At 33.7% G+C, this 21,677-nt stretch overlaps 1 protein-coding gene across 1 annotated transcript in view; it reads left to right on the top strand.

Moving 5' to 3' along the window:
• Positions 1-21,677, top strand: part of LOC129226015 (corticotropin-releasing factor-binding protein-like) — a 93,551-nt gene that overhangs the window by 7,101 nt on the left and 64,773 nt on the right. The window contains exon 2 of the mRNA XM_054860590.1: positions 8,490-8,565. Within this exon, the coding sequence (XP_054716565.1) occupies positions 8,490-8,565 (76 nt within the window). The remainder of the gene's footprint in view (positions 1-8,489; positions 8,566-21,677) is intronic.

Here is a 21,677-nt window from a genome sequence, read left to right as displayed (position 1 = left end):
GCCATTAGTTTGCAAGTTGACCGGACGATATTGCGCAAAAACCAACAATATTTATTACTAATATCACATGCCGTAAAATTCCGCCTGCCTTGTCTAGTGGTCAGAGAAGTCTGACTACTACAGGAAGGTCGGGGTTTGAATCCAGGCTCGGGCATGAACGTACCTTTTCTCTCCTGTCCTTGTCCTTTCTTTGTGTGAATGTGTTTTTGTGATCTTAATGGTTGACTACCCTATGAACGGGTACTTATGGCATGTGTGTACTGTAGAAGTCGGACTTCACACCAAATTACGGTACAGTTGGAAAAGTAAATCAGCGCACCCCAAACTGCCAGCCTTGCCGGCACACGACAGCAACAACAAGCCGTAAAATAAGGCGTATGCTCTTCTCTCTTACTAATCGCCTGGGTGCGCTAAATATGTCTCGCTGTCTGAAAACAGCTAATGGAATATCGAGATCGAACAATTCAACCATAAAACTACCAACTGAGTTTTAAATTTTGGTCAAGTTTACTAATGTATATATTCCATCATGGTTTAGAATTAAAACCAACCATTCTAGTAGAGACGGAGCTAAGCATGCGTGGGAATTCCTTCATGCATCAAGATACTTGCAAAAAGGTAGCAATGTCATTGATTCCGTCAATTGCTCCAAAAGGTATATTTTGTAGTCTTAATGACTCATATTAAACAAGCACTTTATAGGTCATTTTATAATTTTTCCTCGATAAATAGAAATCAATACCCTAAATGCATTCTTTTTTGTATATTTACCAAAGAGTTTTTGTAACCTTATAAAAACATTGGTTTTTAATCGAACTTGGTTTTGCATGCAAATAGATTATAATTCAAGACCTTGTAGATTTTGAAGCTCTACCCACTTCATCAGCCACACGATTAAATTTTTTTTCTCTTGAAATTTAGACCTCTTGCTAAAGAAGAGGGTATTAGCCCAGAGATATTAGCCCAGAGATTTGCATTTTAATTTTGTGTCAAGAGTTTACAAAATTAAAGACAGGTCCGTTATTTAGAAATTTTCCAGGGGGAGTTTGCATAAAGGGTATGAACTCAATGCAATTTTGTCGGAAAACCACAAAACGATGCCCACTTTATGTGTAAAAACATTAGTTTTCTAAAGTAGGAGGGGCATTGACCCCCCCCCCCCTGAAATTTTAAATGACCTACCTGGTTCAAGGGTGGACTGATGTTGCCGATGGGATTAAAAATTCGAAGTATTGCAGTGTATTAGGTATGTTGCTACTTTGTAATGCGTCACTCGTATTTAAGGAATTTTATGTAAAATTCTCAAAGTTCAGGCCTTTTGCCAGAACATAAAACATTAACTCACAGACTTGAAATTTTACGCAGTAGTTTGTGTTACAAAGTTAAAAAATTACCACACTCAGGCTTAAAGTTCAACGGAATTTAAAATATTTTGTAAAATATCTCTTTATTTGACGTTTTTCTAAAAATCTCAAAAATTCAAGTCTCTTGCCAGAGTTGAAGACATTAACTCAGAGTCATGAAATTTTGCACAGTAATTAGTTAGGAAATCTCCAATTTTCCGACTAAGGCTAAGTGCTCATAAAAAATTCGATTTTTTCGGCCCACCCTAATATATATATATATTTACTGCATCTTTGAAGACGCTTCTAACCTTAATACTATGAACGCTATTTCTTATCTAATTTCTAAAAGATATTATCAAGAAATGTATTTGTAAAAAGAATTTTTGATCGAGTAACTTGCTGAAAAATAATTTTTCAATACTTCTTTATTAGTTAGAAATGCTTTCTAAACGCTAATTCCTGGTCCGTACATAGCACCTACAACTATCGTTGGAAATTAATATCACACTAACATCCTGTTTTGAGCCACATTTAGACGGAGCAAATCCAAGCGTTGCGCCACGGACAGCAACTTCTGAGGGCACCAAGTTCACCATGGTGCATTAATTCGGAACTAAAAAAAGGTCATAATCCTCTTGAAAATACCGAAGAGGGCCTATAATTTGCGTTTTTAGGTTCTTAGTTTTGAAAAATATTTGGGTGAGAGCCCTTAAACCCCACACTCCTTTCTAATGTCAACAAAGATTTTCGAAATTGCATTTTTAGAATTTCGCTTTCGAAAATGCACGGGGTGACAGCTTTCAAATTATATTCAAAGATGGATTTAGCCTCTTATGCTTTTTATCTTCCTTCTTCTATTTTTACGGGAAAGAAACTGAAAAAAAAAAAGACATCTTTCGTTCTACCTTATCCCACATTTTTCTCTAGCGTCTCAACATGTCGCCTTAAATTATGTTTTTAGCACTTAAGTGAAAAAGAACGAGAAAACGTTTCTCAAAACATTTTTGGGCATAGCCCCAAAGAGTTTTTAGAGCTACCGTTTAGAAAACTTCCGGGGAGCCACAAATCCCCACTGTCTTTTAAAAAACTCGACTACCCTTCCCCTTTATTTGTTTTATTTTTGGGACTCCTATGATTTTTACTCCAAGGAGTTCCTTTTTCTGAGACTCCTTGGGCGAAATTCCTACAAATCACTTTTCTTTTTAGCTAGGACTCTGGTTCAAAATTTACGACTTTTGAGTTTAAATATCTCCGCACTTCCTAAGGCTACAATTAAAAAAAAAATTCAAAGGTAATTTTAAGTTATTTAATTTTTATGTTTATGATTTAATCCTTAAGTAAACAGTGTGTGAGATGTGAGACGGAAGCAGGAAAAATGCACCTAAATCCAAAAGATGGCGCGAGTTTCCCCTATTTTCTGCACTGTTTTGATTGGTAACTCGGTAGAAGCAACTGTGTAAAAAATAAATGGAGATAGAAATTTGCAGTAAGATCTTTGACTATTAGTTTGACAACTTAAATATTTTAAACTAGCCGCCTGCGGCGACCAGCTGGTTCGCCTTCTTACGCCATTCGCCTTTCTGTGCAAGCAGCCACCTACGGCGGCTGTTTGGCTAACTTGTCATTTACCTTTTTACTTCAAGTTTGCCGCCTTCGGCGGCTGTTCAAATAAATTTGGCAGCAGTATTAATCAATCCATCTCTATCTTTTTTTTTGTGCCACTCACAATTTTACGTCAAGATTGCCGCCTTCGGCGGCTCTAAATTTTCTCATCCATCTCTATTTATTTTAAACTCTCCGCCCATTTCCTAATAAAAACAAAGATCACTCAAAAAAAAAAAAAAAAAAAAAAAACACTTTTTACACAAGTAGAGCAAAAAAAAAAAAGCTCAAACTCCCCGTATGTGTGAGCAAAAAGTAGCGTTTGACAAAGATAAAAAAACTCTCTCGCTATTTTTATTGAATTAAATTCGCACAACTATGAAATATAATGTAATATATAGATACAGCAAAAGGTCCAGCTTGGGGGGGGGGGGGGGGTGGAATGGAAAAAGAAATAAATGCAATCCCTAAAGAAAACAAAAAAGGAAAGAAAAAAAGCAAGCGCTGCCGGAAAAACACGTGGTCATCACGTCATAAGATGTAGAAGTAAGCTATATAGTAATAATAATAATTAAAAAAAAAAGATTAACATTGCTTGCGATTAAGATTCCATCGTAAATATCGAATCGAAATCCAAGTAGTGACGTCACAGGCATAAAAGATTGAAGATCGCTTTTTTCGACCGATGCTAGAAAAGACTTGATGTGTTCAGCATTGAAAAAATTGTAAAAAAAAACTATTGCGTATTTTTAAGAACTTTTTTTTTCTGAAGAGGGCGAAATGTTTTTACTATTACCAACATAAATTTTAGAAATAAGGCTTTGGTTCTTCTCGCAGGATGATATTAGAAAAAAATAAAACCGAGAAAAAAATGCAAGTTAAAGGCTTTTTCAAAAATTCATAAAAAATACAAAAATTGCTCAATCTTCAAAATTTTTTGATTCATCATATTTAAATTAATTTTTCTACACTATAGTACAAAAAATATCTGTGTGGTGCCATTGGTTCGGGGTCTGTGAGGTAATAAGTACTAAAAAGTGGAAAAAAACACATAAAACATTAAATAACTTTTTTTCTAATTAAAATATCAAAAATCGAAGCCCGAGGTGCACATCTTCGGCAAAAACTGTACCTGTATACCAAATTTCATCTTTCTAGGCCTTACCGTTTTCCCGGGAAGCGCGCCACACACACAGACAAACATCTTATTTTACTATATGTATAGATAATTATGTTTTCAAAAATATATCTTGCGACGTAATTCTAATATATAAAAATATCTTGTCATGGTTTTAGTGTTTGAACTTCTCCGAAACTATTCGGCCGATTTTTATGAAATTTTTTTTATGCGAATTGGTAGGCATGAAAGGAGGACGTAAAGTAAATTTTATACCGCTAGGTAAGCAGAGTGTCTCTATCCAGATTTTTTTTTTGAAAATCATTGTAAAAACCATTGTTGAAATTCATTGTAAAAACCATAGTTTAAAATCATTGTAAAAACTATTGTTGAAAATCATTGCACAAGCCTTGCTTAAATTCATTGTAACACTTATTTGTAGACACAAAAAATATGACAACAGAAATTTTTTAAATCATTGAAAGTTTTCTGACGTTTTACCGGAGCGTCGCGTCATTTTAATATTTTATTCTGCATTTGTCTGGTATCACAAAGCAATGCGTGCAAAATTTTGAACGATATAAAATTTTTGTCTAGATGTGTGTTAGATATGCATTTGCAACGACAATCAATAAATCGCAAGGTCAAACAATGTCTGTTTGCTGCTGAGATTTGGGTACACTATGGTTTCATCACGGACAACTTATGCGTGGAATGTTCTCGCGTTGTCAAACGGCAAACCATCGAGCTTATTCATGTTGGCAAAGCATGGACTGACAAAAAATATCATACTCTCAATTAATTACTCTTCCAAACGAACATTGATTTTTTTTAATGTCATTTTCATATTTTAGGAAAAAAACATATCACTTTTTTCCACATTAAATTTAACTTTTAAGACATCAAACAATAAGTTAATTCGTTACGTAGATGAAATTCATTGAAAAGAGAAAACGAATGGTTGGTGTTTTTCACTTTCTTCTATATCTAACATATAGAAGAAAGTATTGGATTCGTGCAAATTTTCTAATTTCAAATTTGACGGATTCGATCGTTTTGAGGTGTGCTGAGTCCACTTCGACCATTTTTGGAAAATGTCTGTCTGTGTGTGTCCGTATGTGTGTGTCCGTATGTGTGTGACCAGTTTTTTGTGGCCGCACTACAGCAAAAACTACCGCATGAAATCGAACGAAATTTGGTACACATATGTGCCCCTATGTGAACTTGGGTCCATAGGTTTTTGGAGTGAATTCCTTCGACGAGGGGTGGAGCAATGGGACGTTTCTTGAGTTATGCGTGCCTGCTATTCCCCAGGAAGTAAGTGGCGGAATTAAACAAAATTTGGTACATATCTAACAGGTACAGGTGCTGATTCAGTTTTGGTGTCAATAGCTCAAACAAAAGTTGAGCTATAAAACGTTTTTGTCGTCAATTTGGACTGCTGTATCTCAAGAAATAATGAACAAAATCAAGCAAAAATTTATCGACAAGTAGCCCTTAGAGGGTATAAGAGATGATGCTATTTTGACTTCAATAGCTGAAAAGGGGGTGGCGCAGTCGAACGTTCTTTTTTTTCCATTGTGAGTGCCATATCTCAAGAAGTAATATCACGTTCTGGATGAAATTTGGAATAAATGTGAATCCATATGCAAACAGGCGTTGGTTTAATTTTGGCGCCGATCGCTCCATAGGGGGGGGGGGCTGTTTTTTTTGTGTGAATAAAAATAGCTTGTTAAATGCAACAATAAGGCATAAATCGTAATAAACTGTCGTCTGCGTATTTCGAGTGATTTTAATTGTCGGAAAATGACCAGAAAAACGCGATGATTTAAACTTTTTAACTGTTACCATCTTGTGTTTTCTAACAAATAAATGTTTGTAGTTATTTTAAGCAAGGCTTTTAAAATAATTTTCAATTTTCATTCTTTGCTTTGCTTTTGAGATAAATCGGGAATTGGGATGGTCGTCAAGTTTTGGCGTGTGAAATTTTGTTTTTGTTGGGAATATTGCTTCCTCGTCAAGCATGGGGAGATCTCAGAGTTATAAGAAATATTTTGAAGAAAGTTTCGTAAAGGACACAACATACTAGTTTGTTTATATCAGTGGATCATCGTCTACAGCGCTCCCTTTCTCTTTCTTTCAAAGATCCCATTCCCAGAAAATTTCAATACATTATTAATTTTTTAATTAACAACCGAAATATTTACTAGAAAATATTTATGTGGCAGAACAAACCTAAGTTTCACCTGACTAAACAATTTACTATTGCATATTTCAAATTATACAAAATTTCTGAAACTAAACGTTTCATGCTTATAATTAGCATCTCGAATGCATATTGCTTATTTGAGAGAGTATACAGCAAAGCTTGAGCAATGGTTTGGATAACATAACCATAAATGTATATATTTTAATATATCAAGTTACATGCATAATTAATTCAGTGACTGAAATTCCAGTTAGTACTTAGAGTAGATCAAACACGTGAAAACTGACTTATAAATATAAAATAATAAAACAATTTTCAATATTTTTTTATCTACTTTTATTGTAACCTTTTCGTATGTTTTTTTAACAATGGTTTAAAATTGCAATTAACCGTCACAGTTTTTTTAGCTCTTCTGAGAAAGCAGGCTAAAATTAAGTCGTAATTTTGTCACTTTCATCATGAAAACTTTTTTCTACCGTTATCATAATCATTCAGGAAACTTTTCTTGAAACTTTCTTACTGCTTTCTAACTGCTAAGAACAAGAAGTGATGTCTGGTTGCGAAAAAACTATGCTGCTACGTTAAAGTGCTAAAGTTTATGATAAAAATTAGAATATTAATACAGTGAAACCTCCGAATAGCGGACAGTCAAGGGACTAGAAGTTTTGTCCGTTATTGGGAGGTGTCCGCTATTAGGAGGAACTACTTAATTTACCTTTTTCAAAGTGCGCTGTTGTTCCCTTTGTAGAACACAATCGAAACAATTGTGAAAGGTTTACTACATTTTACATCAAGTGTAATTAATCTGTTTTTTCTTAAAGGTATACTGACAGCACGCACTTGTCTTAAAAAGCATTTAATCAATTAAAGTAATCAGTTAAAACAGTTTGACATCTCTTTTTTGCATTACCAACGGTGGCGATTCGGCGGAGCAACCCCCCTCCCCCCCTAAAAAAACTTTTTATGGTTAATTTATTTATTTTATCTCGAGTATCACTATTGCATGATTGACAGTTTTCAATTTGTCCTTCAATATGGGCAAATCTTTTTCATGTCTAAAAATTAAACAACCCAACAAAACCACGGCGCCATAAAATCGACTACTACCGGCGCCGGGCTGCTCAATTGCATCTCCCGAGAGCCCCAGTTAGAAAAAGCGCCCAGTTTCCTCTTTTTTATCTTAACTTTTGAATAGTTATTGTGTACAAAATTCATTAAAATCTTAAGAAAAACGTACGTTCATTGTTAGACTGGCATCAGTTTTCACTCTGCTTCAATACTCTCAAAACTTGCCGTTACAAAAAAATGACTTTTTTTTTACTTTTTCATTTTTTTGCTGCCCGCAAAAAGTACCATGCCTTTTAGTTCTTTTTTTTTTCTGCCCCAACTTTTAAGCCCCAATCACTGCCTCTGCCCATTATCACCCTTTTAATTCCAAGAAACAGTGATAAGGAAATGACAGGTGGGGGGGGGGGTGGAATATCAGTTGTGGAGGATGAAAAGCTTTATAAGTAAGGCAAGCAGATACTAAGATATTCTGTGAAAAGAAAAAAAAAAACGGAAGTGCTACGATCGCAAGGGAAATTCTTAGTGAAATAACTGTCCGTTATTTGGAGTGTCCGTTATTCAGAGTGAATTACATGGAATAGCCTATAATGAGGGACTGGGACTTGCAAAAATGTCCGTTAATTAGAGGTGTCCGTTATTCGGGAGTGTCCGTTAAGGGAGGTTTCACTGTAGTTGTATAATTACACTGTGCATTGCCAAAAATCTTCAGAAAGAAGAATCATAAATATGAAAAAATAAATCCGAAAACAAGGTGCAACTTTTCAATGTCTAATGCAAACCTTGGTTATAAGGCGAAGAAAAGCTTTTAAATTTTGGACGAACTGATAGCGCTTTTTAATAGGCTCAATTTGCTACTTTAGAAATGAGTATCTACCATAATACGACACATAAATTGAAGTATCTAAAAATAGAATGCGTTCAAGGTATAAATCTCCCCAAAATATAAAACTATTAACGTTGTTAGCTTTAAGAGGATTGAAATCTTGCTCACGATCTTAGAAATCAAGTTGTAAGATTTATATTTTACCGGTAAGTCTTGTGATAATTATTATCAGCATTTTTTAAGCTTCAAATCGAAATAGCTCTTGCTGAACTATTCTACATTTTTTTATTTGAGTTAAATTGATAGTAAAAATATTTTTTTCAGTTCGATGAATCCATGCTTGAGGACGAGCTCAATCTCAGAGAAAATGTCCAACAGCTGCAAGTAGATGAAACTGGACGTAAGTTTATATTACTGTTCCTGCATTTTTTCGTATAAAGTATCTCAAAAGTCATTAGAAAATTTAATAATGTAGGTTAAGTGCACCTCAAATTTCCAGTACACACTGGAAAAGTGGAATATTTCGATTCATAAAAAGTGTTCCAGTTACCTGATAGTGCACTAAAATATGTTCTGAATGCACGCTGATAAAAAGAAAGTGTACTGAAATGTTCTCAGAATATGTTTCGAGTGATTCCGGCTTTGGATATTTGTTACATTTAAACTTTGGAACACGTTTTAGAACAGGTTGGAGGCATAAATTGACCACTTGTGAAATCATCGCTTTCTTTCATACAAATATAATTTCAACAACTGTCTTGTACCGGTCTAAGTAGTGGTCAATGGAATCTCTCAATATGTTACATCTAGAAATGTTGTCAATGATCGATGTTGGTTGGTGTCGCGAATGTCGTCAAAAAGGATGGCATTATCGGCCGTCCGTCCCGTTCATCCCGTTTTTTGACGTGACGGAATGCCGACAAAAGCAGAGTAGCATTCACGCATCAATCACGTGACTGAATTCACCCACCAGAGAGAAGAGCGCGGTGCTTGGCCGAAACCAATGAAATGCTATCCTATTTTGACGGCCGTCAGATATCAAGGTTCTTCTGATCGAAACGAGTCCCGTCGAAGATGCCTTGCTGTCATGGCAATCAGCTAAGAAAATCTGTTTCGGGTGAAAAATACTGATACGGGCGTGACGCACGGGCAATAAGTGAACAGCCCTTTACCTGGTCGAAGACCGTCCATTACTTGGCACCTGTTAACAGCTGTTCCACGAGACTGGGATAATCAAAGTACTGGTATAATGAAAGTAGCATCCCAAAAAGTGTGGGTCGAAGCATTCTGAAAGATGGGATACGTGTGTCAGAGCCCAAAAATTGTTCACAAAGGGTTTAAATGTCTGTTGAACCAAATAAGTGTTTTGAAAAATGTTTTTGGAAATGTTTTGAAAAATATTTTTGGAAATGTTTTGAAAGCTGTTCTAAAAAAGTTCTTCAAAGTGTTCTAAAAATAGGGAATTATCGCTCGTGTTCGATAAGTGTTCAAAACGAGTTCAAGAAATGCCTGAAAATTTGCAGTTTAATATAAAGCAATATTTTGTACTGCGAGAAAGGAAACGCACGTTCGAGCTCTGACTGTTTGAGGGAATATGTTTCTAATGATAGAGAGAGCTGAGGAAACTGAACTAGTGAGTTAATCTTACATACAAATATCATTCTTCAACGATAAAAATACATAATTAAGTCAATCATGAAGAAGTACAGGCATTAGATGCATTTTTGAGGAAGCAAAAGTAAACAACTTGCTGCTTAGCATCTTAACGACAATGCTACCTAAATCGAGTTAGCGTCTCCACCTCATACGTTGCCTCTTTGCTATGCATGATTGAATTTTGAAAAAGTGCGCAGGACGTTTTTTTTTTTCTTGCAAAAATGTCAATGCAGGAAACTTGGGGTATATGTTTTTTATTATGATTTTTCTAATTCTTCTTACTAATATTACGTTCCAAAATAAAATTTTCTGCTGTACTTTTATGTACCGTGTTCCTATCCAAACATGATTTCAACACTTTTCTTGAAACCATAATTTATTTCATAAAAAAAAAAAAAAAAAAAAAAAAACGAAATGCATCAACTATACCCAGCGTGGATCTAGTTAATATATAAACGAATAAGCTGTTACGCTGTCGTAATAATCTACAAAACGATGTTTTCAAAGGTTGTTTTCAAAAAAGACTCACAAAATGTTTAAAATTTCAATCCGAGTTAGAAGATAACCGTATTTGTGATTTACAGTTAATACAAACATAAAAAAGGGTATCATCCCCAAAACAGGTCCTTTCAAATATTTCAGTGAAAGTTCCTTCCTTTTTGTTTTTTAGTCAATTCTATTCTGGAAAAAGAGAAAAACACTTAAAATCTTGTGAGTGAAAACATTACAAGGTATTAACAACACCATTACGTCACATAAAAACGGTGAAGAAACAGATTCGACTACTAGCAACTTTTATTGGGAAAATCATGCTACGTAATTAAGGAACACAGTAGTGTCTTGCTTAATATGATGTATTACTTTATACACTCTATACAACAGTTAAAAGCAAACCATAAAATTTACTTCGTGCAAAAAAAAAAAAAAAAAAAAAAAATCCAATGAATTTCAAGCAAAAAAAAAGGATATGTACTTCCGCTTACGTAGGTCAATTCCACCTAACTCAGTAGATTCTTCATAAAAGTCTTAGTTCTGACAGCACATATGCACTGGCAAGCCCTTGCGTCCACAACCCTGTCTCTACTCGGTCCCCACTATTTCTGTCAAAGGAAAACATGTTTTATACTATTTCTTCCTCTCATTGTTTCTTCAAGATTTAATGCATAAAATACATGATTTAATGGAATGATGGATCTTTAAAATTTTTATGCATATTTTTAAATCACTACGCTAGGCTCTGATTGGTCAATTTACTGAATATTTAACTATCATGTACAATTTTCGTTATGCGTTCTCTAAGAAAGACATGTGACGATTTTAATAGCATAAAAACAGGACTATGTTAGTGCTGAAATTAGAACCGGTAAATGAAACGTTAATAAAGTACAAAATTTGCATTTCATTCTAGACACGTGTTTTAGGGTTTAAAAGAAACATTTTTAGCAGCAGATAAGAGCTTGGAGCTATGCAGCGATACTTAGCTCGTACAAACGCGAGGGTGTACCAGGCAGAAAGACATGAAATATACAAAAATGGACAATGTGTGTTCAACCACTTTGTTTAAATCCGTCAAAGTTTGAAAACCAAAGGTTTCAATAACTCTAATGTTTTATTCCATATACTTTGTCTGTACAATAAAATAAAAAGCCCTTTTTTTGACTTAGTTAGTTTAAAAACGTAAAACTTTAAACAAATGAATTAACAAATGAAATAAAATTTGAACATAGTAACATTAGCTCCTAAGGGAGTAATCTAAAATGTTTCATAAGAAAAAAAAATACAATAAAAATTATATTTCACTACAAATGACTCAGAAAATTTCAGAGATTTTGTGTCTTTTAACCATTTTGCTCTAAGACTGGAAATAAATAGTTGGGTAACGGCACAAATAACAGACATGCTTAAGACATTGCTCTCAGGTTAACTCAATTTTCCGAGCCTTTTGATGTATTTAGACTTTTTAAACTATTTTTCTCTTATGCAACTACATCTCATCTAACGTTTGGAAGCTTCTGGATCCTTTGAATTAGTTAATTCCATTTTTATTTGCTCAGATTCGAAAAAAGGTTCCGACCCCCTGTAACATACACCAAAAATTCTGATGACACCCAGCTATAGATAGGATGAGGAAAGGATGAGTAATAGACAGAATTCCCTTTTTCTCTTCAAAATATGCAAAAGTTTTTTATTTTTAGATCTAAAACGTTATTAAATTCAAAAATGAACATGAAACACCGGCAAACCTCCTGGTGGCTGTTCATAACTTTCAACCACTGCTTTGTAAATACCAACTCAGAAAATTCACTCTGATAACACTAGATAGTTGAATCGTATTCATAGGTCGCAGCAACGTTAGTTTTACCCGCCCAAAATTCTTATTATTTAAATCCAAATTTACGACTATCTGTTACTGGACCCTTTTCTGTTACTGCTGCCGTTACCCTATATATGCATAGCGTGGATAAGAAAACAACAACATATTATTCGTGGATATAACATAGAGAAAACTAGTTGATTGATTGATTGGATGGTTCCAAGCAGTTTACGACATCTTTTAATTTAAACAGCTTAATTTTCACACGAAAAAAAAAATTCTAACTTTTCCATTCTTTTTCTCTTCTACTGCATCTTCTTATTATTTCATTTATTATTTTTTAAAAAAATTGTTTGAACCAAGTAACTACTCCAGCATTAAACTTAAACACAAATTACTATAATGGAAATGACATATAAAGCATAATAGTTTGCTTCTTATATAAGGAGCATTCCACGTCAAATCGTCTAAATTAAATAGTCGGCCGTACCATCATGTCTACGATTTTGTCCGTTATTATTTTTTTTGAATAGATATATATGAGAAAAGCCCAAATTATTTTTTGAAAAGGATTTTTGAAAAAAAATTACGCTTTGGAGAATTTTCAAAATTTCGATTTTTGGTTATTTTTCGGAGCCACCGTTTTGGCATGAACTTAGAAAATTTCCCTAACTTTTTTACTTTTCAACCAATTAAGCTGAATTTGGTATCAATATCAAGCTTTCAGTGTGAACGACAGAAAGTATTCTGTGAATAGTTGAATGATGCCACTCTTTATCTTAAGACAGTTTTTATGCTTTTTCAATTGGGAGATTAAATAAATCATATCTCTGATGTACCCTTTTAGTACTTTTTTTCGTAGCATACTTAAATCATTCTCTTGCTATGTAGAAAAAAGTAGAAATGTGTTTTTTGTTGTTTTTAAATTAAAAAAAGTTTCTTTTGCAGAAAATACAAGTTTTCTATTACTTTAAATCCCTTTTAAGCTTAAAAAAAGGCCCAAAACTTTTTTCATAACAAATAATACTGCATTGTCAAAGGATAAAAATTAATTTGTATCAATAGTTAATCGCTAAAAAGTTGTTCACTTGGGAAAATAATTGTGCAAAAACCTTCGTTTCAGACTTCACCAAGAAAAAAAAACACTTTTGATTGAAAGTGTACTAAATATTAAGAATAATAATTTGAAGTATAGTGTAAAAAATATTTCTAATGCCATTATTTAGCATTTTTTTCGACATTAAAAGATAGAAAAAAAAAAAAATCCAGTGAAAAGTTTTCATAGCATAAACTTGTTTGGATTACGTTACACCTGACCATGATCTTTCACACTTAGAGTACTCATGCAGCACAACTCTAGATTTCTCTGAAGAAGAATATTTTTGCCGATTGAAGTACATTTTAAAATCTCTTTGAAACTTATTGAAATTCTAATTTTCTCATCTTTTGATGCATAGGGAATAGTAAATTTTTAAAATAAATGCAGTCCGCACAAACATGCCTTTCATTTCACATTTTATAATCAACGAAAGCTATATGTATCGATTCATTCTCAAAGCGAAAGAAGAATGATGCGTATTTCACGAGTATTGTAAGAACGGAAGATCATTATCAGGTGTTACGTAATCCAAACAAGTTTAATCTATGAACACTTTTTAATAGTAATTTTTTTCCACCTTTTAATATCAAAAAAATGTAAAATAATGCAATTAATGAAGAATAGTGTTTTTACACTATTCTTCATACTAAATTCAGCTTAATTGGTTGAAAAATAAAGAAATTAGAGACATTTTCTAAATTTATGTCAAAACGGTGACTCCGAAAACTGATCAAAAATCGAACTTTTGATAACATTCTCCTAAACGTAATTTTTAATCAAAAAATCTTGAAAAAATAACTTAGGCTTTTCTCATATTCGTAAAAAAATAATGGACAAAATTGGAGACATGACGGCACATGGCATTTTGCGATTTGACGTGAAATGACCCTTAAAGTTCAAAGTGCTACATTAAGTCACTGCTACATTTTGTTTTTTCTACGGTTGTAATGTTGCTCAATTATTAAATGACCTCATTTAAGAAATTTTCCTAAAAACATTAATGGTTAAAACTCTGAAAAATAACTGCTAACTGTTGCGAATGAGTTTAATATATTTTTCACATCAGCTGATGACTCTTTGGAATAAAATAATGTAATTTATTTTGCTTTAAATTATTTTTTGCATGCACAATGCATAATATTTGAAATAATTTTAAGACAATACCAAATGAGTGAGGCAGCGAAATTGAGAAATAGCAAAAGACTACAAATTTATGTCGAAACGTAGGCTCGTTTGGATTTGGACGAACTCCTTGTAATACATCATCGTCAGTTCAATACATCGTGCATTTTATTAGAAAGTGACATGCAACATTTAAAACATGGTTCATTTATTCGCTGACTTTCGTAGTAGTAGTCTGCGTTCACAACACACTTTTCTACTCCGTAAATCCCCGCAACGGCTCCGCAAAAAACTGACTGAAAAATTCCCCCTTTCCATGTAAAAAGAGGTTTCCCGTTGTACCAGAGAAAGCGGTTTTTACCCTGAATCCTTAGCGGCTAGTGGACGAACTAGTTTCGCGTAATGCATTCTGGTTAAAAACTCCGTTTTGACTCCAGAAGAGAGCAAGATGAGAAAGATTCCACATATACCCCGCAAATAACCGGAATGCGGTGAAAAGCAGTTTTCTTTTTGGGGTCGAAAGTGTCCATGGAAACGACCCTTGTTACGCGATGCTGTGGCTAGTGCTCCAAGTCAGTATTTGAAAGTAATTTGAACGATTTTTAACAACGGGGAAAGAACTACATTTTACATACACATTTTAACGAAACTTAAAAAACAACATTTTTAGGTAATGTATTATGGAAATAAGACCAAAACTTCGGTAAAATCGAAAGGTGTTTTTTAACCTCAGTTTTGCTTTAGATACGTGGTACCCTCAGAACAGAATTTTTAACTGGGGGGAGCAAGTCTAATCACTAACTTAGGTAAATTTAAGGCAAAGATCCCAAGTCACGTGATTACACTACTACGAATGGGCGACACGATTTGCACGAAACTAGTAAAAGAAACCTGATTTCTTCATACTTTGTTTTTTTTTTTTTTTAAATCTATCATGTGACTCGGGATCTTTGCTTTAAGAATGAAAGGCTTCACTCTCTCCACCATTTATGCTTTCTCAATGGTGGCACCCTATACTTTTCCCATATGTTGCAAGCGAGTTTTGCTCTAGGCATGAGGTACTTAACCTTTTGCACCCGTAAGTTGCAAGCGAGTTTAGCGCATTACACGCGGTACCCCACTTTTTTAAACGTAAGTTACAAGCCAGGTGGTTTTAGGAGGAAATCGTAAACTTTACTCCTTCAAAATAGTTAGATTTAAACATTTAAATTATGTCACAGAGGAACACAAACCAGCTTGCAAAAAATTATTTCTATAAAACATGTGCAACTATTAATAAGATTTCGTTATCATGTGTAAACTATAGTTATTACATAGTTTACTATTACTTAAAAACTATTGTAACAGTAGTCTTTTTTTTGCATTTGTATGTTTTGCAATTTTTTGTTTTAACATATGTCTTACATAACATAACATATTAACAAAACGCAGTCATCGGAACTTTTACTTTAAATCTCAAACATTTAACAAATTATTTACAGTTAAAAGATGATTAACTAAATTTTTTTCTGAACACTAAGGTAACATGATTATGTAAATCACTCATATTATGTCCTGTTATTTCTACCGAAAAAAAAAAAAAAAAAAATTTTAGAAGCTGTTACATTTCGAAAGAAATATTGTCTCCTATTAAATTCCAAACGATTTCACTTTCATTCATAACATTGTAGCTATAAAGCTTCAAACGTATTTGTAAAAACATTAAATATATGCTTTTACAGAAAAACGATTTCCTTTCACTTTATTTTCATTTTCTAAAATGTCATAAACTTCCCATTGTGAGACTAAACTCCCTGCAATAACGTTCGCATTTGAAATTCGAGAATTGTTAAATGGTTGTGAGAAAGAAGTCGGTAACGAAGCCCAATTGAGAATGTCGCACAGTTGAAGATGTTTGATAGGTTTATCGGGACATAAAATGCAACAAGAGTTATGATTTCACTGCCTTTTAAAGCCTTCTATTTTTGGCTGCGAGATTGAATGTGCAAATATGAGTCTCGCGAAATGGTATGAGATTTAAAATGTCCCTGCATTTCTGTTGCATATTTCCTCGAAAAGCATTTATTTTCCTGAAAATAAATGATTTTCGATAAAAGGAAACCATAAATTTTATGTTGTTGAACGTATTTTGGGTAATTGCATTTTATGGAGAAACGTTATTTCTGGTGCTAGACCAAGGATTAAATGCAATTGTATGTCTAAGATTGGAACTACATGCTTCAACCACTAGAGTTTTCTGCAAAAGAAGTAAAATCAATCGTTTTCCAATTATTATTTGGTTGGTTTTTATCACTGAAAGTTACAAGCGAACAATTTTTTTTTATCGTTTTGACGCAACTGAATATTTTACCAGTTTTTCAAAAATCCGTTGAAGAGACTAAGCATAACTGCATAATAGTTTTTGTTTGTTAATATTATCCGTTTATTCCGACAGAACGAGATTTGTTATTGACCGACATTTCAACTTTTTTTAACCAAGAAAACTCGTTGTAAATTCAAGCTTATATCTTTGCACCATCGTTTATGATAATTCTTTATATAATAGGTAGAGGATGGTAAGATGGTTAAACTTAGATACAGCACTTTTATTTGATCTTATTTGGTTCGTAAGCACGAAAGTCATATATGAAAAATCAGTATTTTATAAACTGTCAAGGCTTATGTTTATATACCCTTGCTACGTAAATAACTTGCTTAGTAATTTGGTACGAAATTTCTTCGAGCCCCGGTACTTTGCAAATCGTAAAAAAATTATAATGAACTTGTTACTAAAATACTAATTTTAATGGAGGGTAAATGGAACTTTCATTTCGTAACACGTATTTTAATGTGATATTTCCTGAAACACTATAGACATCTTCACGAACTAAATAAGTTTGCTCAGCAATCTTCTTTGGCTGGTGACCATCAGCGAGCAGAGGGGGAGCCCCTATTTTAATAAACAATACTAAGAAAAAGCAAAAACTTGAATCGTTAGCATATTTAGCTGAGTAGAGATTGAAAGCAAGAGGTTTAAAGGGATCAACATCAATTCAGGAGGAATAAGATCCCCCCTTTCACCCTCATTAATGTTGCCCTTTTCCTTTTATAATTCTTCTTTTTAAATACTTCTCACCTAAAGCATGCTACGTTTTCGCTTCACTGTAAAAAAATGTGTGAAGATACCAGTACTAATGGGTTTAAAGTCACACGAATTTCGGATGTGTAGAATCATTGCTTTGAAATCTCAAATTGTTGGAGGAACCTTGCACGATGGTTTCAGTAGCCTATTGGTCGAGCGGGAAAAGCGCTTTCTCTGCTAATTGTTAGTGAAACTCGCGTTGCGTGCTCGGACCCTACTCAGGTTATTTCCTCTCTAAGTGGTATAAAAATGTCTTGCGTGTGTATTAAAATAAATAAATAACAGGTGTATGTTGGTTGGTGAAAAAGCGTGAGCTCGATAAATATCGAATTAACGAATAATTAAAAGCAAGTGTTGCAAAGAAGGGGTTTCTAGGATGATTTTTTTTTTTTTGAATACTGTTATATAACAAAATTTCAAGTATTATCAATGACTAATTTATTTTTGTACTTTCAATTTAAAACGTATAGAAAGACATTATTGCTTGATCAATTAATATATCTGGATAATTTAAACCACCGAATAGGTAATATAACTGGGTAATATAATAATATAACTTGAAGGATAGGTCTACTTACAATTAAAAATGAGTACCCGTTCAAGAAAGTCAGATGAAAGCTTGATTTTTGATAATGTGTAACCTTTGAAGCAATTTCTCTGTAAGCAGCACATAGGAAATTCTGGTGAAACCTTACTTAAAAATGAGTAAGACGTTACGCTATAGTTACATGACCATGGTGTAACCTTCCACAAGAGCTGTGTAACTTTACACCAGTTATATCAGTTAAGTTACTTCAGAGTAGTTGAGGCAGCTACGCTGCCACTGATTTTGTAGAGTAAGATTTCACAAAAATTTTTTGTGTTGGATTGAATGTTAGTTTTCAAATACATGATCGTGGATTGATAAAATGTTTGCTTCACAAAAAACACAACTGAGAAACTCATTGAAAAAAAAGAACTTTATTTACTACTGTTACAATATGTAAGAAATTATATGAACATGAAGATGATTTTCGCCCCTTCTTCTTTGTCACATTTTCCATGTATCAACTTTTGGAGAGGGAGAGAATTGAAGAGACTATGGTTCATTCACAACACACAGAAACTAATTTATTTTCTACACACGGAAACAGTATACATGATGGGCAGTCAATTTGCCCTTTTTCCCGAATAGCGGTCAAGAGATATGCCATAAATTTATCCCGCTATTCGGTCAGGAGATTTTTTTGCAGTCATGCCTTCATAACTGCCTATAGCCATATGACCCAGGCGCTCTCATGCATCTGCGCAGTAGGCATTCGCGTAAAGCCACATTGCGCAATTATGGAGATCCCGAGTTATTAATCTTGGGATCCATGTCAAGTTTTACGCAATGTAACCACGTGGAGCATATAATTTCTTACACACTCCCCCCGGATGAACAATGGTTCATCGTTATTTTCTTGAGAGCACATGAGTTCATTGTCAAGAATCTTATTTTTATTTTTTTTAAAATCAAATTCAGAAATAAATTTAAATACCATACATTTCATAAATCATATTCATAAATTCTATCCAAGTTCCAAACATTATAATTTGTATGAAATACAGAATAACATTTTCATTCACAATAAAAACAAGGCTTTCTGTTTTTCCCACAAACAACAGCGTACATCGGGTAACAATTAGACTGAAGCATGAGAGGATAGGTGGTTCTCGTCTAATGGAAAAACTAAAAAAGAAATATAATGTTTTACTGAGGCATAAATACAGTTCTTCCGATTCCTTCCGATTATCCTAATATTATCAGTGAAGACTTCTTGTGCCACATCGCTAGTAAACGCTTTTAAAGAATATGTAAACATATTTACACTAAAAAAGGAAAAAACCCATTTCAAAACTAAATTGTGAAAAAAAAAAAATCAACCGATGTTGTAAGCTGTGGCTAAAAAATAAAAATGTATTAAGTCTCTAAAAACATCAATAATACTTTTTAGAATAATTCATGAAGTTGGTGCAAAAAGAATGAGATGAAATCAAATGCAACTAAAAAAAAGTAGAAAAGAAACACGATTGTAAGCTAATCAAGTATTGAAGCAATTATACCTCGTTCATTACTTTTCAACGCGAAATATTATGTTTAAAAATCGTCGTGATGTTTTAAAAGTAGTATTGTTTGGAGGCAGATTCATTTTTTAACTTTTACCACTGTATTATGCAGTTAAGTAATGATTTGCTTCTTTTTATTAGTATTATTATTATTATTAATTAATTATTATTATTATTATTATTATTATTATTAAAGACTTTTTCTGTACTTACTTTTTAGAGACGTACCGAGTAGCACTTTGGCCGAGTAGCCGAGTACCGAGTACTCGGCCTTTTACTACTCGGCCGAGTACCGAGTTACCGAGCAACTCGGCCTTTCACTACTCGGCCGAGTTTCCCAGTACTAATTATGTTGAAAGAAGGACCACCGACACACACCGATGAATTTTGAACTTATTGAAATAGTAGTATAGACCTCCTTGTCCATATAATAGTATTTAAACTAAATTCCTGCTGAAATTTAAGTACAAAATTTTGCAAAAATAATATTTTTTAAACTAAAAATGAATAAATAAAAAGTATGACTTATCAAGTTAGAATTAAAACAAATTATACAAATTTATTCATTATAGGTCTAGTTCGCTAAACATAAATAATTTTTAAAAGCAAAAAAACAAATATGCAGGAACACTGCAGACACGTTTTTCTGTGTTACAGGGATCATCTTTTCAGTGCATAACATGTGAACTAAAGAATGTAAAGGCATACGACAAAAAATTCAACTTTTGCTGGTTGCCTTTAAATCAACAAGCTCACATTTTGTGCATTGAAAAAGAAATTCCTCCTAACGCCAAAACACGTGTCTGCAGTGATCCTGCACTGTGCTTCTAACATTGTTTTATTTCCTTTTATTTTTAAAGCTAAGATATTTTTATATATCTTATAACTAATTTAGTTTGTAGCAAAAATTCCATATTTGCACAATTTTTAACAAAAAAGTTTTATTAACTTTCGAGACATTCGAGCCAAGATTTACTCCATTGAAGTATTTCAAACTTCATTATTCTCAAAATTTAAATTTGAATAGTAAATGGTTGAAAAAAATTATATATTCTTGAGCTTTTTTGTAAATTTTAATACATTCAATTTTTTGCAACTACTCGGTATTGGCCGAGTATCTGATCGAAATTTGGCCGAGTACCGAGTACTCGGCATATTGGCCGAGTAGGCCGAGTACCGAGTAGTTACCGAGTACTCGGTACGTCTCTATTACTTTTGTCATAATTTTCACACTTTGCTTCCGGTTGCCGGGTTAAATTTAGACCGGTGAAACTGAACACACATCCGCTTTTCAATTGTTGCCAGAAACAATGAAATAATCTTTATAGCGGAGCGGCCTAGCGCATTGTGCCGTTAGCACACGAGGAGTCTCACATAAGGAAAAATATTTATCACTTATGTGAGGACCCTCGTGTGCTGACGGAACAAAGCGTTAGGCCGCTCAAATGAAAAGGAGTTTGGATTAGACTTTTGGAAGGGATGTGTGGTAACAGGGCGAGAGATGAAGATATTAGGGGTGGCCGGAGGAAGAAAGGGGAGTGTGTTGTGGATTTTGGCTATTAAATTATTATATAAGCTAATTATTATTAATTATCACACTTTGCTTCCGCTTGCCTGGGTTAAATTTAGCCCGCTGAAACTGAACACACTTCCGCTTTTCAATTTTGTTGCCAGAATTTCTATTTCTATTTCTATTCAAGAGTCACAACGGACTACAACTGTATTATGTCGAGGGATCTGCATACTATGTGCCTTGCCTCCATTATTTTGTATACCGATAGATTGTTGCCAGAAACAATGAAATAATCTTTATAGCGGAGCGGCCTGACGCATTGTGCCGTTAGCACACGAGAAATCTCACCTAAGGAAAAATATTTATTACTTATCAGATGGTCCTCCTGTGCTTACAGAACAAAGCGTTAGGCCGCTCCCTGAAAAGGAGTTTGGATTAGACTTTTGGAAGGGACGTGTAGTAACAGGACGAGAGACGAAGATATTGGGGATGGCCAGCGGAAGAAAGGGGAGTGTGTTGTGGATTTTGGCCATTAAGTTATTATATAAGCTAAATATAAGCCTTCAATACAAATGTTTTTTACTTATATGAGGATCCTC

Source organism: Uloborus diversus, chromosome 7 (assembly GCF_026930045.1).
Source record: "Uloborus diversus isolate 005 chromosome 7, Udiv.v.3.1, whole genome shotgun sequence".
NCBI classification, from domain to species: Eukaryota; Metazoa; Arthropoda; class Arachnida; order Araneae; family Uloboridae; genus Uloborus; species Uloborus diversus.
Note: the sequence above shows the minus strand (reverse complement) of the source record. Positions and strands in the feature narration are given on the sequence as shown.